Raw genomic sequence first — 22,205 nt, forward strand, 5'->3', positions numbered from 1 at the left:
AGATTAAGTAGCTCCTTCACCCTTCTTTCTGGCAATAGTGTCTGGGATGCTCATTATGTTCCAGTCTTCAGTGCTTCACTAATCTTCACATTCAAATCCAGGAGCTAGGGCATTAATTGACAGAAAACACTAAGCAACTAATGTGACGTGGCCTTGAGCTATGGCTGCTATGGTACTGAGGTACCCAGTATTACACGAAGCATTATAGCTGGAAGAAATCAATTGTATCTCAACATACACCATTCAGCAAGCATTTACAGATGGACTAAAAAGGAAGCTTCTGTTTGAATATAAGATCACCCATAGTCTGTGTGTTCAATGATTTTAAAGCTTATATGACAAATAATTTTTAGTGAACAGCATTTAAGTTTTCTTAGTGTAAGAATTACAGTATAAAATAATTATCTTTGTGTACACTGGGATCTGATTTCTCTTATTATTATTTCTGTTTTATATTGTCATTATAATTACCATAATAATCAGATGATTCTTACAGTGATTCATTTGCTTTTGCTTTAAATTTGGAATGGTTCACCAATACAAACAACTGACACATTGGGGCAATAAACATTAATTTATCTTAACATTCTTTTCATCTTTTCAATCCTTTTCATCTTTTTTTATACTTCCCTAAAACATTTAAAAACTGCAGACTTGGTACTCTTTACAAACTACTAAAGTATTTGTATTCTAAGAACTACATATTCGCTTACATAATTATCACATTTTCAAACCCAAAACATTTAATGGCTATGTAATATCATCTACTATAATTTCCAAATATATTTAAACTTCCCTCAAAGGTGCCAATGTGCACTGTCGTTATTTGTTGTTTTAAAGCAAGGATTTAATTTAGATCATTCTAGTATACTGCTTACTTCCGCAATCCTGGATGTTCACATGTCCTGCCCAGCATCCAACCATGACTCAAGGTAAGCACATGATGAGAACCGAGGAAGGCAGGAAGGAAGCCACAGTTAGCGTTCAAATTCTTGCCTTGCTGTTAGCGTGGGAAATCCACTTCCCTTTTACATGCCTGGGTAGCATATAATTTCAGAGGTGAAAAGTCCAATGTTGTATCTAGATGACAATGGTGAGGAAGTAACACTAAAAACGATCCTAAATGCTCTAGGTATGAGAATCAAAATGGCTAATTCTCGGTGAAAGTGACAGGTGAGCTGATTTTTTAAAGGTCAGAGCTACGACTTCTCTGTGATGTCAACATTTCATTTACTTAAAAATTTTATTTTACTTATTTAAAAGCCAGAGTGACACAAAGGACAAACAAACAGCCTTAATGGTTAAGGTTGGGCTGGGAAAAAGCAAAGAGCCCTGAAATCTAGCTGTCTCTCATGTGTATGGCAGGGACTTAAGAGCACTTGGGTCATCTGCCATATTTTTACATTTTTTCTTCTTCCCTTCCTTCTTTATTTTTTTAAGATTTATTTACTTTTATTGGAGAAGTAGATTTACAGACAGGAGAGACAGAAAGAAAGACGGAAAGATTTTTTTGTCCACGCTGATTCACTCCCCACATGGCTGCAATGGCTGGAGATGAGCTGACTGGAAGGCAGAAGGCAGGAGCTTCTGGGTCTCCCACATGAATACAGGGTCCCAAGGCTCTGGGTTGTCCTCCACTGCTTTCTCAGGCCACAAGCAGGGAGCTGAATAGGAAATGGATAAGCTAGGACACAAACTGGCACCCATATGTGATCCTGGTGTTGCAAGGTGAGGACTTAGCCACTGAGACATCATGCCAGGCTCCATCTACTGTTTTTCCATATGTGATATCAGACAGGTGATGGGAAGAGAAGCAGCTGGTAAGGAGCTAGTGTCACAGGTGCTGACTTAACCACAATGACAGACTCTATATTTCACATTTTTTTTAAAAGATTTACTTACTGATTTGAGAATAGAGTTACACAGAGAAAGGAAGAGACAGAAAGAGATCTTTCATCTGCTGGCTGACTCCCAGGACAGCTGTGGGGCCAGGCTGAAGCCAAAAACCAGGAGCTTCCTTTGAGTCTTCACATGGATGGCAAAAGCCCATGTGCATGGGCTATCTTCTGTAGCTTTCCTAAGGTATCAGTAGGGAGATGCACGGGGAGTGAAATAACTGGGACAGGAAGTGGTGCCCATGTAGGATGCCAGCATGACATGCTTTATCTAGTACACCACAATGCTGACTGCCTGGACCATAAACACCCAAAATTTTAAGCTTAGATGGCAGAAAAATAAGCATGAATAAAAAATAGAAAAAGCAAAGAGAAAAGTTTGAGAAAGTCCCAGTGGGGCCATGGCCCAATCTACTGAAAGAACTCCAAGCTAGAAACGGAGTAAAGGTTGTACTGTGAGAATTGTAACATGACTTGTTTGTGGCTACAAAGATGATTCTAGACAGCAGTAGGTAGCAACTAAAGTGAAGAAGTTCCAAAAAGAAACAGCCAGCTACTGGACATGAGGTGATGGCAGGTGATGCCTTTGTCCTGTCCCTCCCTGCAGCAGTAGGTGGAGAGCATTCGGAACTGTTTTTTTTTTTAATTATTTATTATTTAACTTCATTAATTACATTGTATTATGTGACACAGTTACATAGATATTTGGGTTCTCCCCCCTCCCCCCATACCCTCCCACCATGGTGGATTCCTCCACCTTGTTGCATAACCACAGCTCAAGTTCGGAACTGTTTTAAGAGTGCTGTCTCAGATAGGAATAACTGTCATATGGCAAGCAGAGGATTGTAAAGAACCCTAATGTAAAACCAAGCTCTTCATAAAGCAAGCTTAAAAATGTCCATTGGATACAGATCTTAACCAGTTTCACTGCTCACATTGCAATACTTACAGAAAATCTTTGAGGAAAATCAACATGTGCCTAAAGCTTTTATGAATAAAGAAATCAGAAGCTCAACTAACTGGTGCTCTTTGGGGAGGCTAGGCTTCCCGAGGGAGTCTGGAGGCATGGAGGGGAGGTAAAGGCATGTTCAAACCAAAGGCTTTCCAGATGAACATTGAGAAGTAGTACCAGGACTCACCCACTAGTTCAGTCACTAGTTCAGGATGGAATGTTTTGGTTTCTACTAGTGTCTTCTGAGAGGAAAACCACTGTCCTGAATCAGTCATAGGCAAAACAACATGAGTGGGAACATGAAATGCACATTTTCTGAGGCAAAAGTGAAAAAGCACTTGTTTCCCTACTTTTAGGCCACTAAGGAACAGAAAACAACCTACAAGCTACTCCCTTTATTGCCACATTCCAAAAGATGGGAGAACCACAGCAAAAACAGCTGAAAGATAAATTAATAAGAATTTATCTCCAGAAGGTCTTGACATTGCATTCCTGCTGAAAAAAACCACAATTACAGTAATTTGTAGGTGAACATGTTCAGTACCTTTAAAATTTTTTTAATTTATTTTTATTGGAAAGGCAGATTTACAGAGAGCAGAGATAGCAAAACCATCTGTCTGCTGGTTTACTCCCCAAGTGGTCACAATGGCCAGAGCTGAGTTGAACTGAAGCCAGGGAGCCAGGAGTTTTTTTCATGTCTCCAGCATGGGGGCAGGGTCCCAAGGCTTTAGATCATCCTACACTGCTTTCCCAGGTCACAAGCAGGGAAGTGGATGGGAAGTAGAACAGCTAGAATAGGAACTGGTGCCTATATGGGATTCTGTCACTTGCAAGGTGAGGATTTTAGCTACTGAGCCATTACGCTGGAGTCCATTCAGTAGCCTTTAAATATTAACAGAATATTGTAACTTAGGAAAAAAGACTGAATATAAAATCAATGTTTTTAAATATTTATATTTCGCTTTTTCTTAGTTTATTTTTATTAATTTGAAAGACAGAGTTCCAGAGTTTCAGAGTTCCAGAGTTTCAGAGAGAGAGAGAGAGAGATTTTCCATCCGCTGGTTCATTTCCCAAAAGGCTGCAACATCTGGAGCAAGACCAGTCTTTTATTGATCGACAATTACCAACATTGTTAAAACATTCTTTTTAAAAAAAGATTTATTATAATTTTATTGAAAAGTTAGGTATACAGAGAGGAGGAGAGACAGAGAGGAAGATCTTCCGTCCAATGATTGACTCTCCAAGTGAGCCGCAACGGGCTGGAGCTGAGCCAATCCAAAGCCAGGAGCCTCTTTCCAGTCTCCCACACAGGTGCAGGGTCCCAAGGCCTTGGGCCATCCTCCACTGCTTTCCCAGGCCACAAGCAGGAAGCTGGATGGGAAGCAAGGCCTCCAGGAACAGAACTGGTGTCCATATGGGATCCCGGCACGTGCAAGGGGAGGACCTTCACTGGGCTGCCATGCTGGGCCCAACAAATATTCTTTTATCAATCTTATTTCTCTTTTGTATGTATACACACTTTTACTATTGTGAATGGTAAAAATGGCGTACTATGGTAGACGTAATCTGTATTATTTTTGAAGATTTATTTATTTGAAAGGCAAAATAAGAGAGGGAGAATGGGAAAGGAGAGAGGGAGAAAAAGACAGGGCAAGAGAGACAGAGATCAATCTTCAAGCCACTGGTTCACTCCTCAAAGGCTCCAATGACTATTGCTGATCTGGGTTAAAGCCAAGAGCCCGAGACTGCAGCTAGTTCTCTCACATGGGTGGCAGGGGCCAAGTAACTTCGGCCATCTTCTACTTCATTCCCAAGTAAACCAGAAGGCAGATGAATCAGAAGCAGAACAGCCAGACTTTGAACCATCACTGTAATCTGCGAATGCCAGTTTTGCAGGATCTTACAGCACAACGCCAGTCCCTCGTTTGTACTCACTGTATTATGAAATACATAAGAATCTCATGTATGAAACACATAAGAATGTCTTCGCATTTTAATAGGTCATTTTAATAAGTCATTTTTCCACTTCATTAGGAACTGAAAGGAGAATGTGGGAGAAATGAGATAACCAAATATACATATAAAAAAGGGATAGGATGAGGCTGACATGGTGGTCTAGAGAATAAAGTCACCTGGGATGCCAGCATGTCACATGAGCACCAATTAGTGTCCTGGCTGATCCACTTCCCATCTAGCTCCTTTCTAATGGCCTGAGTAAAGAAGCAGCAGCTGGTCCAGGTGTTTGGGCTCCTGCCACTCAGAGAAGCCCAGAACAAGCTCCTGCTCTGGCTTTGGCTGACCTTGAGCCATCTGGGGAGTGAACCAACAGATAAAGATCTCTCTCTCTCTTTGTTCCTTCCTATCTTTAACTCTGACTTTAAAAATAAATAAATAAATAAACCCTTTATTTTTATTTTTTTTTTAGCAAGCAGGTTGTGAAGTTTCAGGTCGTAATGTAAAATACATTGTGCTATTAGGATAGTTTGCTTTTCTAGTCACTGCTTGACACTCCAGTTACCCAGAAAAATGTACAGAACCCATCCTCACTGCTATTAATTTCTTGCTTTGTATCCATCTTTCTCACATATTAATTTTTCATTTCAGAAAACACTGCTCTGCTCTTCAAAAACATTCAAAAGCGAATCTCTGCCCAGCACAGCAACTAATACGTGCTGACTGCCACTTGGGGATTTCTAGGATGAGCCTCTTCAGACTTTATCTTCCATGCACTTCCACCCAACTAACTGTTCTATTCATCTTTTCTAACATGTACCTATGAACAACAGGGTATGATTAAGGTAGGTTTCTCTACACCAAGACAGGTTCATTATCAAGATATTTTAATCTTCATTTCTGATAAAACAGAAGCTTCCTATCAAGTCAGGATCGAGACCAAATTTTAAATTCAAATATGTCTAATTCATTCAAGTCACTATAAATAAACATGTCCATGAAGTTTCATATAAGTTACAAACGTGTTTGACACATAGAATATCAAGCACTGGTTAAACAATCTGGCAAGGAACATACTATAATTCAAATTTTTGAATGTAGAAAAAATTGACTCTCCAAGAACTTGAGTAAATCCAGTAACAAGGACACTGTGATAGTAACAGCCAGGAAAGGGTTAACCAAAAATTCAAATTTGAATATTCTTTCTACCATAAATAATTTTAAACACAAAGAATAGATATAAAGCACACTTCTTAAACTGACAGGTAAAACATGTAGAGATCCAATTCAGCTTTTTATCATTTTAAAATAGTATGGATGAAAAAAATGCCTCTCCAGTCAGGGAGGGTTCTTTAGCAGAAATGTTAAAAAAACAAATTCTATAAATGCAATTCAATCTTGTTTTGATACTTTAATAATTTTTTTAAAAATATGATTTACCATGATTGTGACAAGCAGTAAATTGGGAATAAAGTTGTACATAGGAGTGAATATTAAAGCTAGCTTACTAAAAATTAGGCTATTTTTTAAAAAGTACTTCAGGGATGGTAGCACAGCAGTTATAGTTGCTACCTGTGGCACCATCATCCCACATACGAAGGGCTTGAGACCCAGATATTCATTTCTGATGCAGCTCCCTGCCAATGTACTTAGGAAAACAGTATAAGATGGCCCAAAGAGTTGGGTCCCTGCACCCATGTGGGAGACTTGAGAGAAGCTACTGGATCCTGGCTCGGGATTAGCCCACGTCTGGTGGTGGTGGCCATTTGGTGAGAGAACAAGATCTCTCGCTCTGTCTCTCCTCCCTCTCTTTGTAACTCTACTTTTCAAACAAATAAATCTTCAAAAACAAAACATTTCTGGGATAAGCACTGTGGCACAGTAGTCTAAATTGTTGCTGGAGACACAGTAAGCCATATCAGCGTGCCATGTTCAGGTACCACTTGTTAAACAAGCAACATCTCTCCTTCACCTGGGATAGCAGCCAAGGACAGCCAAGAGCTTGAGTGTCTGCACTCATGTGGGAGATTAAGATGAAGCTCCTGGCTTCCCTTTGGCCCAGCCTCAGCTGGTGCACACTCTGGAGAGTGAACCAGAAAGTGAAATATTGTGTGTATGTGCGTGTGTGTGTGTGTGTGTGACTGTAACTCTGTTATTCAAATAAGCAAATAAATGTCTTAAAAATAATGGCAGCATTATCAGACATTAAATATACATTTTAAAGAAAAGGTTACTCATAACAGAGATCAGCTCTGGTACTCGGATTTTCATTGTTACTAAATTTTAGTCTCTAGAAGTATGTAATCATTTTCTAGGAAATATTTTATTGTACAGAAGAGAGTTTCAAGGGCAGTGGGCATGAGAGATGGAGAGGTCAGCAGAAGAAAAAGAATCTTCTTTATGGAAGTGTGTGGGAATACGACCAATGATAACTCTTCTGTAAACTTAAAGAGGCTAAATGCTAACTTCACTCTTCCAAACATAAAACACAAACCTCAAACCTCATTTTAAAAAAAAAAAGTCTTTTAAATGCCTCTAATGCCAGCTTCCACCATGCCTTGCCCTCCATTTATGCAGTTCGAAGCTCTCACCTTGTTTGTAAAGCAACTCTCCACTTTGTTAGTTTGCGTGTTTGTTTTAGTAACACTAAACTTGTTTTAGTTCTCACATTTTAACCTCCTTGTACTTAGTTCTTCATTTGGAATTTTGTTATTTAGCCAAGTATTTTGAACTTTTAAGATTTAGGTCGGAGGTATATCTTTTAGAAATCTCACTACTGAACTTCAACGGCAGATGAAGTAGCCCTATCGTTGTGTCTACTGAATCATTATACTATACAGATTCATTTGTCTTGTCAAAACTGTCATATTTTAAAAAGAAACAGATAAACTTAGCATACTTTCTTTACTGAGTAGGAGCTCACTCTTGACAGTATTGTGAACTCCTCAAGAAACAGACGGAAAGAACTATGAGAACTCTCACACCACCAAGTGCTCTCAAATGAAATCAGTTTGAAGCAGTTTTCATTAAGATGGATTGAATGTGGCATCGTGAGAAACACTTTATCAAATGTAGTGTTTTACTTAGTGATTAACTATATACCAGTTGATGAAGCTCTCCAAATCCTTTGTAATCCCACCACTCCAATAAACATTTAATGAGTATATAAGTTCAAAAAGCCTAGGAGAGGATTTAAACCTTCAATCTTGTTTTTATTTACTCTTGGAACTCAATTTCTCACTTCAAGTATAGAATGTTGGTGCTTGAGGCTCATCTGTTGCCCTGGTAAAATTAATGTGCCTCTCACAGTTTAAATTAAACATGTGATATTTAAGATGAAAAAAAAAGTAGTAAGAATACCACAGTATCAATCATACTTCAAAATATCTGAACACAAGCAAACAGCTTTCTTAAAAATATTTAATCAGAAGCATTTAAAAATAATATTGAATAAGGTGAAATATGAAGAAATTTGCAATACAGCAGACAGCACTGGAAACTGAAGTGTGGTGGTATACTATGAACCCTAACTTACTTGTATAGGAACAAGCAAGTTCCTGCTTGGAGCTTAACACTGATCTAAAATGAGAATATAGATACAAGTGAGATTGGGCTTGTTTCGGGGTTCAAATAGGATAAAACATAAACCACAAAGCATGACATAAATCGGAAGTCATACTACAATTACTCATTTGTACACGCATAATTAAAAAATATGTGTACAAACTGCATGAAGACTGTAATAAATGTTCTTGTTTAGCTCTAATTTCGAATAACTTGTTCATTATGAGGTTAAATTTTATTTGACAGAAATGTGGTAAACTATCTAAATGGTTGATCTACATTTTGAAATGAAAACAACTCTGGAGAATGGGCCAGAGATAAAGACATTTTAGCAGTCTAGAAGTCAATGAATTTTGGTACAAATCTCATATGCAGCAAAGTATTTAATTACATGAACCAATGATGTTCACCTACTAAAATATTTAGCTACTAATCAAAAGCAAACAATCAATTGTTTCACTGGAAATATCCAGGAGTTAATAAATAGGAGCTTATGCTCCTCTGGGGATTATCAGTCTGAATAAATTCAAATACCAATTTATTGTATAATAAACTTAGTAAAAGGTTGTTTTGTCTGTAATATACCATATATTTCAGTATCTGCATTTAGAGCTTTAACGTATAAGGTATGGACATTCACAGTACATCTTGTGCAAGCTTTTGAAATAGGTTTAAAAAAATAACTGTGCTCAAAATGAGAGTTATAACTTAACCTACAAAAGGCTCAGACGGTGGTTAGTCACTTCAACTGCTTGGCAGTTTTGCAGAGAAGCAGAAACAGGTATATCCCCAATACATTCCTATTGAGGAATCAGCTAAAAAATACATGAAAAGCCGTAATTAGATACTGTCTAAAACATATTTACTTCCAGTGAAAAGTGACTTTCTAATACAACAACATGGAGCCACAGAATGAAAGATTACACAATGGTTAAAAAGTGTGTAGCAAATCATCTGACTTGATTTTTGCACAAAGCAAAGGCTACAAAAAAGAGGAGGAGGGATGTTGCTTCTTTAAAAGAGATGTAAAACATAACTTGTGATCCTTAATTGACTGTAGCTCTGAAACAAACAAACAAACAAAGGTATTCGGGGGCTACTGAATGAAGTTTGGATATCTACCGGATATTAGGAAATTGTTAACCTTGTTACATGTGATAAAGGGACTGTGATTGAGAATCTAACTATTTCTGTAAAAGACACATGATAAAAATTTTAGAGGTAGAGTGTAAAATCTAACATCCAATGAAATGGCTTAGCAAAAAATAATGACTATAAACAGTGCACTAAAGTTTTGGAACATAAGTCTTATTAAGTTCAAAAGTTTAACAGAAGGTTATGAACATTAAAACATTTTCACATTTTTGTGAATGTTACTGCTTTTTAACTTATTTTCTGTTCTAGGAACATTTCTATTTTTAGCCAAGGAGGAACCCAAATAAAAATGTATTGATCACAAATCACAAATCTAAGAAAGTTTATAAGATATAAAACTGTTTCAAATATTGCTATTTTCGTCACTTTTTAGCAGTTGAACTTCTGAAACTTCCAAGTCATACATTCTACTAAAACTTGGGGATGCCTGTATATGGAAGAAGGTAGAAATTTTGAAATGAAACCAATTATTTTTCCAGTGAATTTGCTTGACAGGTTGGGAAACACAGGGAAGACATAGCACGAAACTGGAATTGTGAGTAAAGCTGGAGATGGAACCTACTCAGCGCACTGACATAGCAAGTGGCTGCTCCACTTGGTGGCTGAATCACTAGGCTGAATGCCTGCTCTTCATTATTAGAACATCTGCTCTTCATAATTAACAAATATTAGGTATAGGGGATTTAAGTGTTACTATACCATTCCTTTTATTTATTCTGTATTAGCATTTTTACATTAAATGTAAAATACTTTAAAATATATACAATTAAGGAAATTATCACATACCATCAAAAGGTGAAAAAAACTATTATACAACTCAAGCTTGACCCAGTTTGGTATTAGATATTAATAAATACCTATCTAAACATACAATTAAAATATCAAAGCATGTATATATCATAAATTAACTGTCAATATGTATTCAAATAATTTGGTTTTGCTTTCCAGTGTTTCCTATAAACTTCGATTTATGAAATCCATTAAATGCTGTCATAAATATGAATTTCCTAAAAAATAAGAATCGCTTCAAACATATTTATTAGGTAAAAAACTGCTTACAACTTTTAAAAGTGTTATTCTGTTATTCTTAAGCTAAAGAACAGTTTGGCTTCTTCTTCTACATCACTAAATTACTAATGATAGCTCTAATTTTGCTGATTATCCTGAAATTCAATTTTAACTTTCATTTAAAATTAATTTTTTTACCCTTATATTAAAGAAATCTCAGGATTATTCTTGCCTTCTTAAACTCAAAAAGCTTTCCGCTCTGCTCCATCTACACACTACTTCCTCCTTTCTCCCTTTCTTTATTCATCCATTAAAAAAACGAAATCGTTATCTCTTAGAAAGACATGTAGATATATACACAAGAACAGGCAGTTATAAACAATGTTAGTTGTAATAAGAGGCTGGGGTGCCCAATGTGAGAGAAGTGGGAGAGCTTGAAAGATGAAGGATCAGAGGAAGAATAAGCAATGACCCAGACCATGGTGAGGCATTCCTGGCAGTGGGGAAGCATGAAGGAAGAGAAGAGAACAAGGAAATATAGATGGTATACTAAGACTACAGGGAAACAAATAGTATACTAGTGCCAAATTTACTGACTATAAGGGAGCATTCTCACTCATTTTCTACTGCTACAAAAGAATACATGAGATTCGGTCAATTATTAAAAATACACTCCTGATCTGGCTCATGCATCTGGAGACTGAAGTTCAACACTGGGGAGCCATGTCTGGTGACGGCTTTCTTGCTACATCATAACCCAGTGGAGGTCATCAAGGAGGTAGGAGGCTGGGAAGGGAAGATTTTGTACAAACTTGTGAGATAATTAATCCATTTTACCATAAGCACCTTAATCCATTCATGAGGGTGCTGTTTTAGCAGCACGGAGGTTAATCTGGTCCTCTATTATGGCTGGAATCCAAAAAGATCAAGGATTCGAACCCATGCCCTCCAATCCAGGATGAACACATCCTAAATGATGCTTTAACCACCATACCAAATGCCTGAAAAACTTAATAAGCATAACTAACCCATCATCAGAAATGGTATTAACACACAATGCTCAAATAGTTTCAAACTATGGATTCCAAATACACAGTTTGGTACTGGGAGTTTTGAAACATATTCTGTAAGTATCAGAGGGGAGTCCTGGACTATCGTATGGAATAAGCTCTTTGGGAAAAGAATTTAGAACAATTCTTCTATCAAGAATCTGTCATTCACCTAGCTGAAAAGAACACAAACATGGCTCCTTCTGAGCATGTTCTGTTTGCTGCTCCCCAGCCGCACTAAAGGGGAAAAAAAGAAAAAGAAAAAAATAAAGTTCCATTTCAGAGATAACAAGGTCTTTTGGAAGAGTTAGTCATATCTGCTACACTAATGGACCCTCTGAAATGGGTATCTTGGTGAATTGGGTTAGTGGATGAATAACAAAATAAATAAAGCTTTCAAACTAAAAGAAAAAACAAAACAAAAACCCAGAACATTAATCATTGTCTCAGGTCTAGTGTAAAGGCTGAAGGTTGCACTTACATCTCGGGCTTTCACGAAGAAGGCCTCTTGAAATGCAGCTTCTAATGAGCCAATAAAAAATACAGGATGGCAGTCACCATATCTACAGAAAGAATTGAGTGTATTCATGAAGGTACAATGCAAATCCACTTCAAAGCTTCACAAGTGAAATGAGTTTCAAGTAAGTGTTGGAGTTAATGTCTAACACAGAGTAAACATTAAAATATTGCTTTAAAAGCTTGGAAATGAGCTCTCAGTTTTTAAAATTCTTATTGGCCTATAGTCAGATTTGAAACACCGGAATTAGACTAAACATTAAGTAAAATCTAGTAAATAGATTTAATGAGTGCAATGAACTCATGCCATTATAAAAAACAATTCTTTTTATTATTGTTATTATTATTTTCCATGATACAATTTTGTAGCTATAGGGATTCCTGCTTCTCCCTCTCTTTTAGCCCCTCCCATTATTCCCCCCTTATTATCACAGTATAGTATTTTAGTAACAGTTACTAGCATGACTTGCAACTATTTAAGTATACCTTGATTACTTAAATTCACAATATTTTTCTAGTCTGTATTATCTTAAAGTCCCACTTGAATTCATTTAATCAGAAATTCCAACACAGAGGGGGAAAAGCTTTTTTTTTTTCAGTTTCTAAATTTTGTTACTCCGGAAATAGTACTAAATAGAAATATTTATACTCCAATTTTGCGGGTAAAATATTGATCTTCAAATTTATCTCAGCAGACTCTCAAATAGTATAAAACATTTTATATTAGACAGTCAAGAGAAAACGCTATAGAATTACAAAATGAAAACTAAAAGAAAAATTCATTTATATTGGCAATCTTGAAACTATCTTCACTTAATATTGTTTTATCTGTTCTAGTATCTTAGTCATTTTTGAGAATATAATCAGCATATTAAGTTAGTAATTTACATAGTGAATTTCTCTAAAAATACAGCAATAAGTTGCATACATCTTTGAAGTGCCTTAAACAGCTTACTACTTATGTATGTGTTCTCCTATTCAGATTGTATAAATTAGTAAGTACATCCTTTAAACAGTTTTAGGAAAATTTTATACAATCTATGATTAAAATTGCCCCAAAAAAATCACAATTGACACAAACATCAAATTTTATATACTTAATATCCTAACCCTACCTTGAGGAAAATTCTGATGTAAATTGTAATAAGGCATCTCCTTCATTTTCTGCGTTTTCTGGCACTAAAAAACAAACAAAAGAAAAAACAAAAACAAAAAAAACAAAACAAATAGACACAAAAAACAAACCACGTAACATCTAATCCCACATATAAGAAATATATTTAATCAATAAAGAGGAAATAAAATTAAATCTTAGCTTTTGTGATATATCTGAAGGGATAATTTAACTCAATATACATTAGAAGATTTCACCAAGACAGAATCAAAAAGAACCTTCAAAAACTACAAGCTCACAAATTTGGAAACAAACAATACTGTTAAGCATTTAAAATATACGGCAGTAGTCAAACAGGATTTCAATGTTTTTGTGAAACAGATATCCTGTGACTATATTATATAAAAAGGCTAAAAAAAATTTTAAGATCTTACAAATTGGGAAAGAAATTCTTAGGTAAATATCACATCTGTTTCTGTCCTTAGGAGTTTCTTTATTTAAGGACTTATTTTTTTGCAAATAGCACTTTTATTCTACAGAATAAGTGCAAGTGAGAGAGATGAAGGCTTGTTCTTAGCTTTCCAAAGATGGTACCAGTGAATTGAAAAGTAATATCACTATTGTTAAGTTTATCTAGAATAATACATGAGCAAACAAGTCACAGAAAGTACAGTTGCTTGTTGACCAACCTCTAGGTTTAGTGGGAGAAAGTCTCAATTGGATATGTGAAGCCAAAATAACATTTCCTTGCATTTTAAAAATTAATTTTGCTAATATTCTGGAAATTTGAGTGCTTAATAAAATGAAATGTTGAAAGGCTCCTGTTCTAGTAAATAGTGTCCATTTCCTGTATTTCATTTCTTCAAAACAGATCAGTAAGAGATTTTTAAGCACACTATTTTTGAAAGCTTATATACTAGAAGAGAAAATTATAATGTTGGACCCAAAGAGTTATCAATACTCACTCATTGGAGACTTTCTCAGAGCAGATGATGCCATGCCGAATACTTCTCCATCATCCACCCCAAATTCCGTAGCATCTTCAAAGTCATCGGCATCACTATCACTAACCATATGAACATCGGTGCTTTGCTATTCAAGGAAAGTCCTCATTAGTTTCACAGTGGTTTTAGCATAGAGATCAAACTACATAATCATAATAGAACACAGTGTTTACGTCTTATCAAATAAGTCATTTACTAGAATAAACCTTAAAGGCTTCTATCTATCTACCTATCTATCTATCTATCTACCTATCTATCTATCTTTAAACCTGATGTGATGCCTACAGGCCAAAGTTGGACTGAAAATGAAGTATAACTGCAAACTCAGTAAAACAGATTAACCTAAGATACAGCATACAGTTAGGCACTTTATAAGTGAAGAAATTGGTACAAATGTACAGAGGTAAAGCGGGCTCACGCTACCCTGTATTTGGAAGACAGAATCAAAACTCGGAATTGCCTTACTGCAGTGGCTCAAATTTCCCATTAGTTGAAATGACAGATACGGTGTACTATCCCTATTATGTTACCGGAAGACAGCATCAGTTACACTACTCTGTAAAGTGAAGGCTGTTAAATATAAAATATAGTAATGTAAATATGCAAATATTTATTGAGAATTTACTACATGTTAGGCACTGACAAACAGTAACATCAGCCAAAGCTTAAGGAATTAAAAACATCAACTTTCAGGAAGTGAGCATTCAGCATGTTTTAGCCCAAAATCTGGCTCCAGTTCCTGCTTGTAGCTTCTTGCCAATATGGACCCTGGGAAGCAGCAGATGACAGCTCAAGTGCCGAGTCCTTGCCAGTCACACGGGAGACCTGAATGAAGTTCCCCACTCATGGTTTTAGTAAAAAACCAACTTTGAATATGAAGTAGGCTACTCTTCCTTAGGTTAGAATGGGATTCCATGATCATGACATTCAAAATACTTGAACCAACTTGTGAATATTGATGAAACTATTCATGCTTCAGATGAGAGGAGAGATCAAGCAACGGATCTGTTTAAAACAAAGTACTTTGCATTTAAGCTATAAAAGCAGGAAAACAATGTTATCTTTTAGACTGCGCAGAAGAGCATGTTTCAGAGGTGACTATTTGTAGGAAAGCATGAAGAGAAACAGAATTTTAAAGACTCGTGCTTAACTGCAGGAAATGTCCTACGCCAGCCAGTAACTGAATCATTTTTTTTTAAACTGAAAGAGCGACCCAGCGCAATAGCAAAGTGGTTAAGGTCCTTGCCTTGAACACCCGGGATCCCTTATGGGCGCCGGTTCTAATCACGGCAGCCCTGCTTCCCATCCAGCTCCCTGCTTGTGGCCTGGGAAAGTAGTCGAGGATGGCCCAAGGCTTCAGGACCCTGCACCCCCCTGTGGGAGACCCGGAAGAAGCTCCTGCTCCTGCCTTAGGATTGCCTCAGCTCCAGCCACTGCGGTCGCTTGGGGAGTGAATCATCGGACAGAAGATCTTCCTCTCTGTCTCTCCTCCTCTCTGTATATCTGACTTTCCAATAAAATAAATAAATCTTTAAAAAATAAAAACTGAAAGAGATCTTAGGGATCTGTCAGTAGTTTTTTTTTTTAATGTTTTTTCCACAGGTTACTTCCTCATTATGAGTCCAAACAAAATGCCCATGACAATGCATACTGTATGATGCATGTAGAACTGCTCTGCTGGACACAGGGGGAGGACAAGGGCAATGAGATCATTTAATGCTCCTGGATTTGGCCTCTTTATCCTCTTTAGCCATTTGATAGGTAAGGTGTTTCTGAATGATTTCCAGGTTCTGCAACAATTTTTGAAACTACTGTAACCATGAGTGCTACTGTTTCTGATGTTAAGCCAAGATATTTATTCCATTTGACTCAGTATGCTCAATACTTCCCCCTTGGGGACACCCAAACATGAATACTCACATTCATATTTTCCCTTTCATTCTCAAAAACATACTATTTTCAATGCTTTGAATAGATAGGTGATGAAAAATTTTTTTTAAACTGGAAAGGCAGATCAAATTTACAGAAAGCAGAGACAAAGAGAAAGATCTTCCCTCTGCTGGTTCACTCCCAAAATGGCTGAAGTACATGGAGCTGAGCATAAATGAAGCCAGGAGCCAGATTCTTCCAGGTCTCCTACACAGGTGCAGGGTCCCAAGGCTTTGCACCATTCCCTCCTGCTTTCCCAGGCCACAAATAAGGAGCTGGGTGGGAAGTGGGGCATTCGGGACTCAAATTGGAGTCCATATGGGATCCCATCACTTGTAATACGAGGATTTAGTCATTGAGCTAACATGCCAGGCTCTACTTTAGGGGATGAATGAATTGCTTGTGTCATAAATAATTCACTGGCTCTTCTGACTCTACACTACTTCTCACAGAATTTATGGTTCTATATACAACCCTAATCCTTTCTTAATATTTTGTCTGTACAATCAAGATCTGTTCCCAGTTTCAGCCATTAAAACAGCTTAAAATTTCAAAGCTTTTTATTTCAAAGCAAGGAGGAAACTTCCTCTACAAAAGAACAAATTTACTAGAATAACTGTGTTTTAACTCCCTATGTTCCATGCAATAAAATGTTTGGAGCATGAAGTTTTGTTTAACACCACAGCTTAAACAGATAAAGACTCGAGATATATATAAGTTCCTTTTTAGTGCTGGTTCAGGTTCATAAGCAATTGGAAAAAAATCAAGGCCGAGTGTGACAAAACTTCTTGTGGGTTTTCTTAGCTTAGCCATCTTAGCCTTCGCGTACTCCTGCCTGCTACTCAAGCTTCTCTTTGAGATATGCCAGGTTAGGAACAGGGCTCGGGGGACACAGAAGAGAACAAAGGGGAAATGTTCTATGTCTGATCCCTTTTATTTCACTGTGATACATCTATTCTCTTTCTCAAAAGTCAGATTTCATTAAATAATAGTCAACTTCAATACAATTGCACCTTATTTTATACTAAGGGATTGATTTTAATTTTCTCCACATATTTACTTAAATCATTATTTTAATCTTTACAAAGTACAGAATACCCCAAATGAAATCCTACAACTACATCTTCAAAAGAGAAATATCTAAAAATCCATTTTTGTTGAAAAAAGTATATTTCAAACATGAATTATTGAAGTAACTGCAAGAATGAGCTATTTAATTATGTATAAGGAATTCCCAATCTCTTCACATTTTCTTATCAGTCATCTAACAGATCAGGGAAAGCTTTTCTGAAATGTGAGATAAACAACCTTTTTCATTAGTGTTTGCTGATGAGAATAGACAGTCTCATGATATCATTTATGGATGCTTTAACATTGAATCCAGAGAAGCCAATGATTCAGAATATAAAAAACAGCTATGATGTTTGTGATTCTATTCTGCAGGTTTTTATAATCATTTATTCTCTTTCTCACTCAACAAATTTCTGTAAATCCCTACTCAGTGTTACACAGTCTGAGGCTTGTCAAAGATTTATTCCTTGTTCTCTCAAGCAGCACCATCCACATATACACAGAATCATCATACTGAGTGATAAGAGTTATGACAAACAACTTCAGAACAGAGAATTAATTCACTGTGAGTAGGAGCAACCAGAAGAAGTCTTGAAGGAAAAGGTAAGCAAACAAAAACTTACATTTCATAACTGGCATTAAAACTTGCCAATACTTGAAGCATACAAGCCTTTCAGAAAACCAACTATCTATTACATCCAGGCACCAGGTTAAAAGCTAGAGATACCGATACAAAACACGGCTCCAGGTTTCAAGATATTCCCATTTGGAAAAATATATTTATTTAGAATGTGGGAGTGTGTGTGTGTGTGTGTGTGTTTGTAACGAATGCAATAAAGCTATAACCAAATACTATTGGCAAATAAAGGAGACAGCGACCAGTGCTTTCAGAACTAGTAAGCAGGACCTCAAGGTTTCACACAAGTACTCATACTTCACTCACTCTTTGAAGAATGGATATCAATGTGCATAAGAAAACTAATACAGCAACCAGGCAAAGGAAAAATTCAAGAAACTAGGCTACTGGGCCAGGCCCAGTAACTTTAGTTTTAAAAACAGTAAATCCGGGCTGGAACTGGAGCATAGAAGGCTAGGCTGCCATCTGCAGCCACTGGCGTACACAGGTGCCACTTCTTTTATCTATCCCTGCTAATGCACCTGCAATAGCAGCAGAAAATTGCCCAAGCCACCCGCAAGGAAGACCCTAATGAAGCTCCTGATTCCTAGCTTTGGCCTGGCCCAGTACAGGCTGTTAAAGTTATTTGAGGAGAGAACCAGCAACGGAAGAATTTTCTCTTCCTTTGCCTCTGCCTCTAACTTGCTGTACCTCTATCAAATACATAAGTAAAATTTAAAACAAAACAAAAAACAAAAACGGAAATCCAAGGCAGACATGTAGAATGGGTTACAAAGCAACTGGCTTACCATTTATTTTATCACAATGTTTCTTACTGCCTACAAACTTAAATCAGTCTCACCAAATGTTAATGGTGAAATACACATTTTGAAATTATATGTGTTTGCTTAAACACAGATATCTCTTTATGCTAAGACTGGTTTGTTCATAGCAATATTCTTTGTACCTGAACCTGTACCTTGTACCCATGAACCTGGCATAAAAGTATGTAATAAATATTTATTGAATGAATTTCTTTACTCTCAACACAAAACCTAGGCATCTTTTTTTTTGAAGATTTATTTATTTTTTATTGGAACAGCAGATATACAGAAAGGAGGAGAGACAGAGAGGAAGATCTTCTGTCCGATGGGCCACTCCCCAAGCGAGCCGCAACAGCTGATGCTGTGCCAATCCAAAGCTGGATGCCAGGAACTTCTTCCTCCAGGTCTCTCTCGTGGGTGCAGAGTCCCAAAGCTTTGGGCCATCCTCGACTGCTTTCTCAGGCCACAAGTAGGGAGCTGGATGGGAAGTGGAGCTGCCGGGATTAGAACCGGTGCCCATATGGGATCCTGGTGCTTTCAAGGCGAGGACTTTAACCACTATGCTATTGCGCCAGGCCCTAGGCATCTTTTTAAATATTTCTCTTCCTACAGACCCTATTAAAATTGCCAGACCCACTTTTTCCCCGCCAAAATATTCCTTAAATGCATTTTCTTCTGTTTTGTTGCTAATACATTACAAGTAAAGTGCCAATTCAAAAATCTCTTTATCTTCCTCTTTTCTATCCCTTGGACATATGTATATATACAATTTAATTCAGTCACTCTATCCTCATTCTGTGTCAGAGCATTTATCTGTTACTTATTACATTTTGCTAGGACCTGCAGTGGAATCTTAAAGTTTTTAATAAACAGTGGTATCTATGATATAGTATAGTCCCAGTCCCTTCAATAATTATATTTGTCCTAACTCATACATATTATTACAATGGCTGTAATATATGCTTCTTAAATTTTCCAATATCTCTTTCCAGTTTTTGTAACAAACATGATACAATTTATCATCATAATCATTTGAAGTATACGGTTTAATGAAATTAAACTTATACACCATCATCACTGTGTCAAATGTGGGAAGCAAAAGTGTAATGAGCACAATTCCTCAGGCAGCAAGGCTGTGAGGAGTGTTTGCCTGCGTGGCAAGGCCCGGCAGAATGTCTCTTTAATTACCTCATTGCTGCCTCGCCCCATTGTATGGACACTCAATCACCTCTCTGATAGTTCACGGAATTTTCTTGAGGGTGTTATTTTTCTGCAAATGTGAAGTGATTTCTGTAACTGGAAATGGAATCTACCAATCATGTTATGGTACAAATGTCTTTAGCAAACTTAAGACAATGAGACGCGGCTAAACGCACAGAGTAGCACAACTGAGCCTACACGGTTCCAAATGTCTTATTGTGTGTCCACTTTTGACCTGGAACTTACTCTAAGATGTGTGATAGTCTCCATAAAAAATGGCTTGGAGCAGATGGCAATCATGGAGGTACAAAAAATTTGCTTACCATGCAGCCTCAAACTGTTACAACACATGAAATGATGCGTTTTGGCTTCCCACCACATAAAGCATAAAGTATATGGGGCATCTTCTAAAGGGAGACAAATGTTTTGAGCCCCCAGAGAAAAATGGTTTAAAACTTCTACTTTATGTTAGCACTTATATTTAGGAAAGAAAATAGGTTGAAAAGATAAAAACGGGTTTCTTCTGAAGGCTCTCTGTTCATAGAAAGGCTGAGTTGTTCTGATCTTTTTCATTACCATTCAACAAAAGAACAAAAAACAATTGAATCAGTACTAGGTGAAGGTGATGGTGTATGAATGATTATAAGATTTAATAAAGAATCTATGATATATGATGTTATAAATTTCTTTCATTTATAAATTTTCTTTTTAATTTTGTATTCTTGATACTTTAAGTAATATTGATTTAGGGTGAAAATTGATTTTGGATATAAGTAAACTACTTGTCACTATGTAACCGCATGTGCTGCCAACAATGGAGTTCTCCACTTCAGTCGGGTGACTACAAGTTTGAATGAGTAATGGTTTGCTGAAAATGTTTTCTTTGAAGTAAAATAATAGCAATGCTTTTTGAATTGTTTTTGTATTCTTTTAATCATGAAGTAAAAAATGAAACAACTGAATGTTGTGCAAGCACCCATGATGACTTCTGTATAAAATAAGAAGGCAGCTTTTCTGAGTTGTCCATTAAGAGCATCCTGTGGATCCCTGACTCCAGCCACCAGGTACACATGGTGAGCTGTCCTGGGCCTGCCTGGGCTCCGGGGGCTGCTCCATCCGGGGTGAGTACACAGAGGCGGGGGGAGTCTCGGGGGCCTGGTCAGGCACAGGGCCCACCTGTTGCCATCATTGGGCAGGGGATGGGATTGGGGAGGGATGAGTCCTTGGACCCAGGGGCTAAAACATCCAGCAGCCTCCTGGCTGCTGGTGGGTCTCAGGCTGGGGCATCTCCTGACTCCAGCCACTGCGTGCACGTGGTGAGCTGTCCCCTGGTGGCCAGTGTGCCATTTGGAGCCAGGCTCCGCCTACTGGCCACCTGGCCGGGAGCTCTGGGGTTTTGGTTCTTTGAATCACTGCCTAGGTAGCTCCACATTGAACCCATTGTGCTTCTGGGATGTGAATCAATCCTAAAGAATCCCAACGACAGAGTAACTTGTCCTTTGAAGAACTTGTAATCACTGAACAATGCTGACCACCAAACACCAGTCCATGCAAAAGACAAGACTCAGGGCTTATATAGAATGATCATATCCTATTACCTGACATGATGATGGATCAGGAAACAGGTCACATTAGGCAGAACCAAGACATTAACTAGCACTTGAGAGAAGCATATCTGGGGGTAGATTCTGTGGGGGATGTGTGTGGGTCAAACCCTGTGGAAAGTCTAGCCCCCTGGTTAGCTCAAGAGTTGGAGTGATGATGGACTAAGCTAGGTGTGACCAAGGAGCCTGCCATCAATCACAGGTAAAGAACTGACAACAGTCTGGACTGGTCAAGGCAGCAGCACCTGAATGTGCATCCTCAATAGCGTGTGGGCTGGGCTGGGCTGCAACATTTACCAGCTCATACAATGTTAAATGGAAGGCCAAACTATGCCAGGCACTGGCCGAAACCCAATGGCATGTATGAGAACTGGGTCCAGGAGTGGGTCAAGTTGGAGGAACTTGGGAAACTCCTCTGGCGAATCATAGCTCCCGCTGGTGAACATGTGGTCCAGACCTGGGGGTCGTTCCAACGACTGGCAAATGTTTGAATTGGTAATGGAATGGGATGTACTGGGCAGGACTGAGCAAACCTTAGCCCACAAGCGAAACTAGAAACCAGCATGGAGCACAGGTCATGCCGAAATAGGCTCTTGCACCTACTGGTCTGCGTGAGCCAGGGACACTAAGCCACAGCATCTAAGGCTGGGGTCGGGACAGGTGAGGGGCTGTCTCAAGCTGAGTCAGAGCAGCCACTGGCATGCACGTGATCTATGACTTGGAATAGGCCTGGCTGGGGACCTTAGGGGAC

The 22,205-nt window shown here is 37.8% G+C and overlaps 1 protein-coding gene across 2 annotated transcripts in view; it reads right to left on the reverse strand.

Moving 5' to 3' along the window:
- Positions 1-22,205, reverse strand: part of FAF1 (Fas associated factor 1) — a 387,381-nt gene that overhangs the window by 124,667 nt on the left and 240,509 nt on the right. For both annotated transcript variants that reach the window (XM_004588662.3, XM_058681408.1), the window contains 3 exons: positions 14,172-14,298; positions 13,208-13,271; positions 12,058-12,139 (listed from right to left, as the gene is read on the reverse strand). In XM_004588662.3, the coding sequence (XP_004588719.2) occupies positions 12,058-12,139; positions 13,208-13,271; positions 14,172-14,298 (273 nt within the window). The remainder of the gene's footprint in view (positions 1-12,057; positions 12,140-13,207; positions 13,272-14,171; positions 14,299-22,205) is intronic.

This window comes from Ochotona princeps, chromosome 2 (genome assembly GCF_030435755.1).
Source record: "Ochotona princeps isolate mOchPri1 chromosome 2, mOchPri1.hap1, whole genome shotgun sequence".
Classification (NCBI taxonomy): Eukaryota; Metazoa; Chordata; class Mammalia; order Lagomorpha; family Ochotonidae; genus Ochotona; species Ochotona princeps.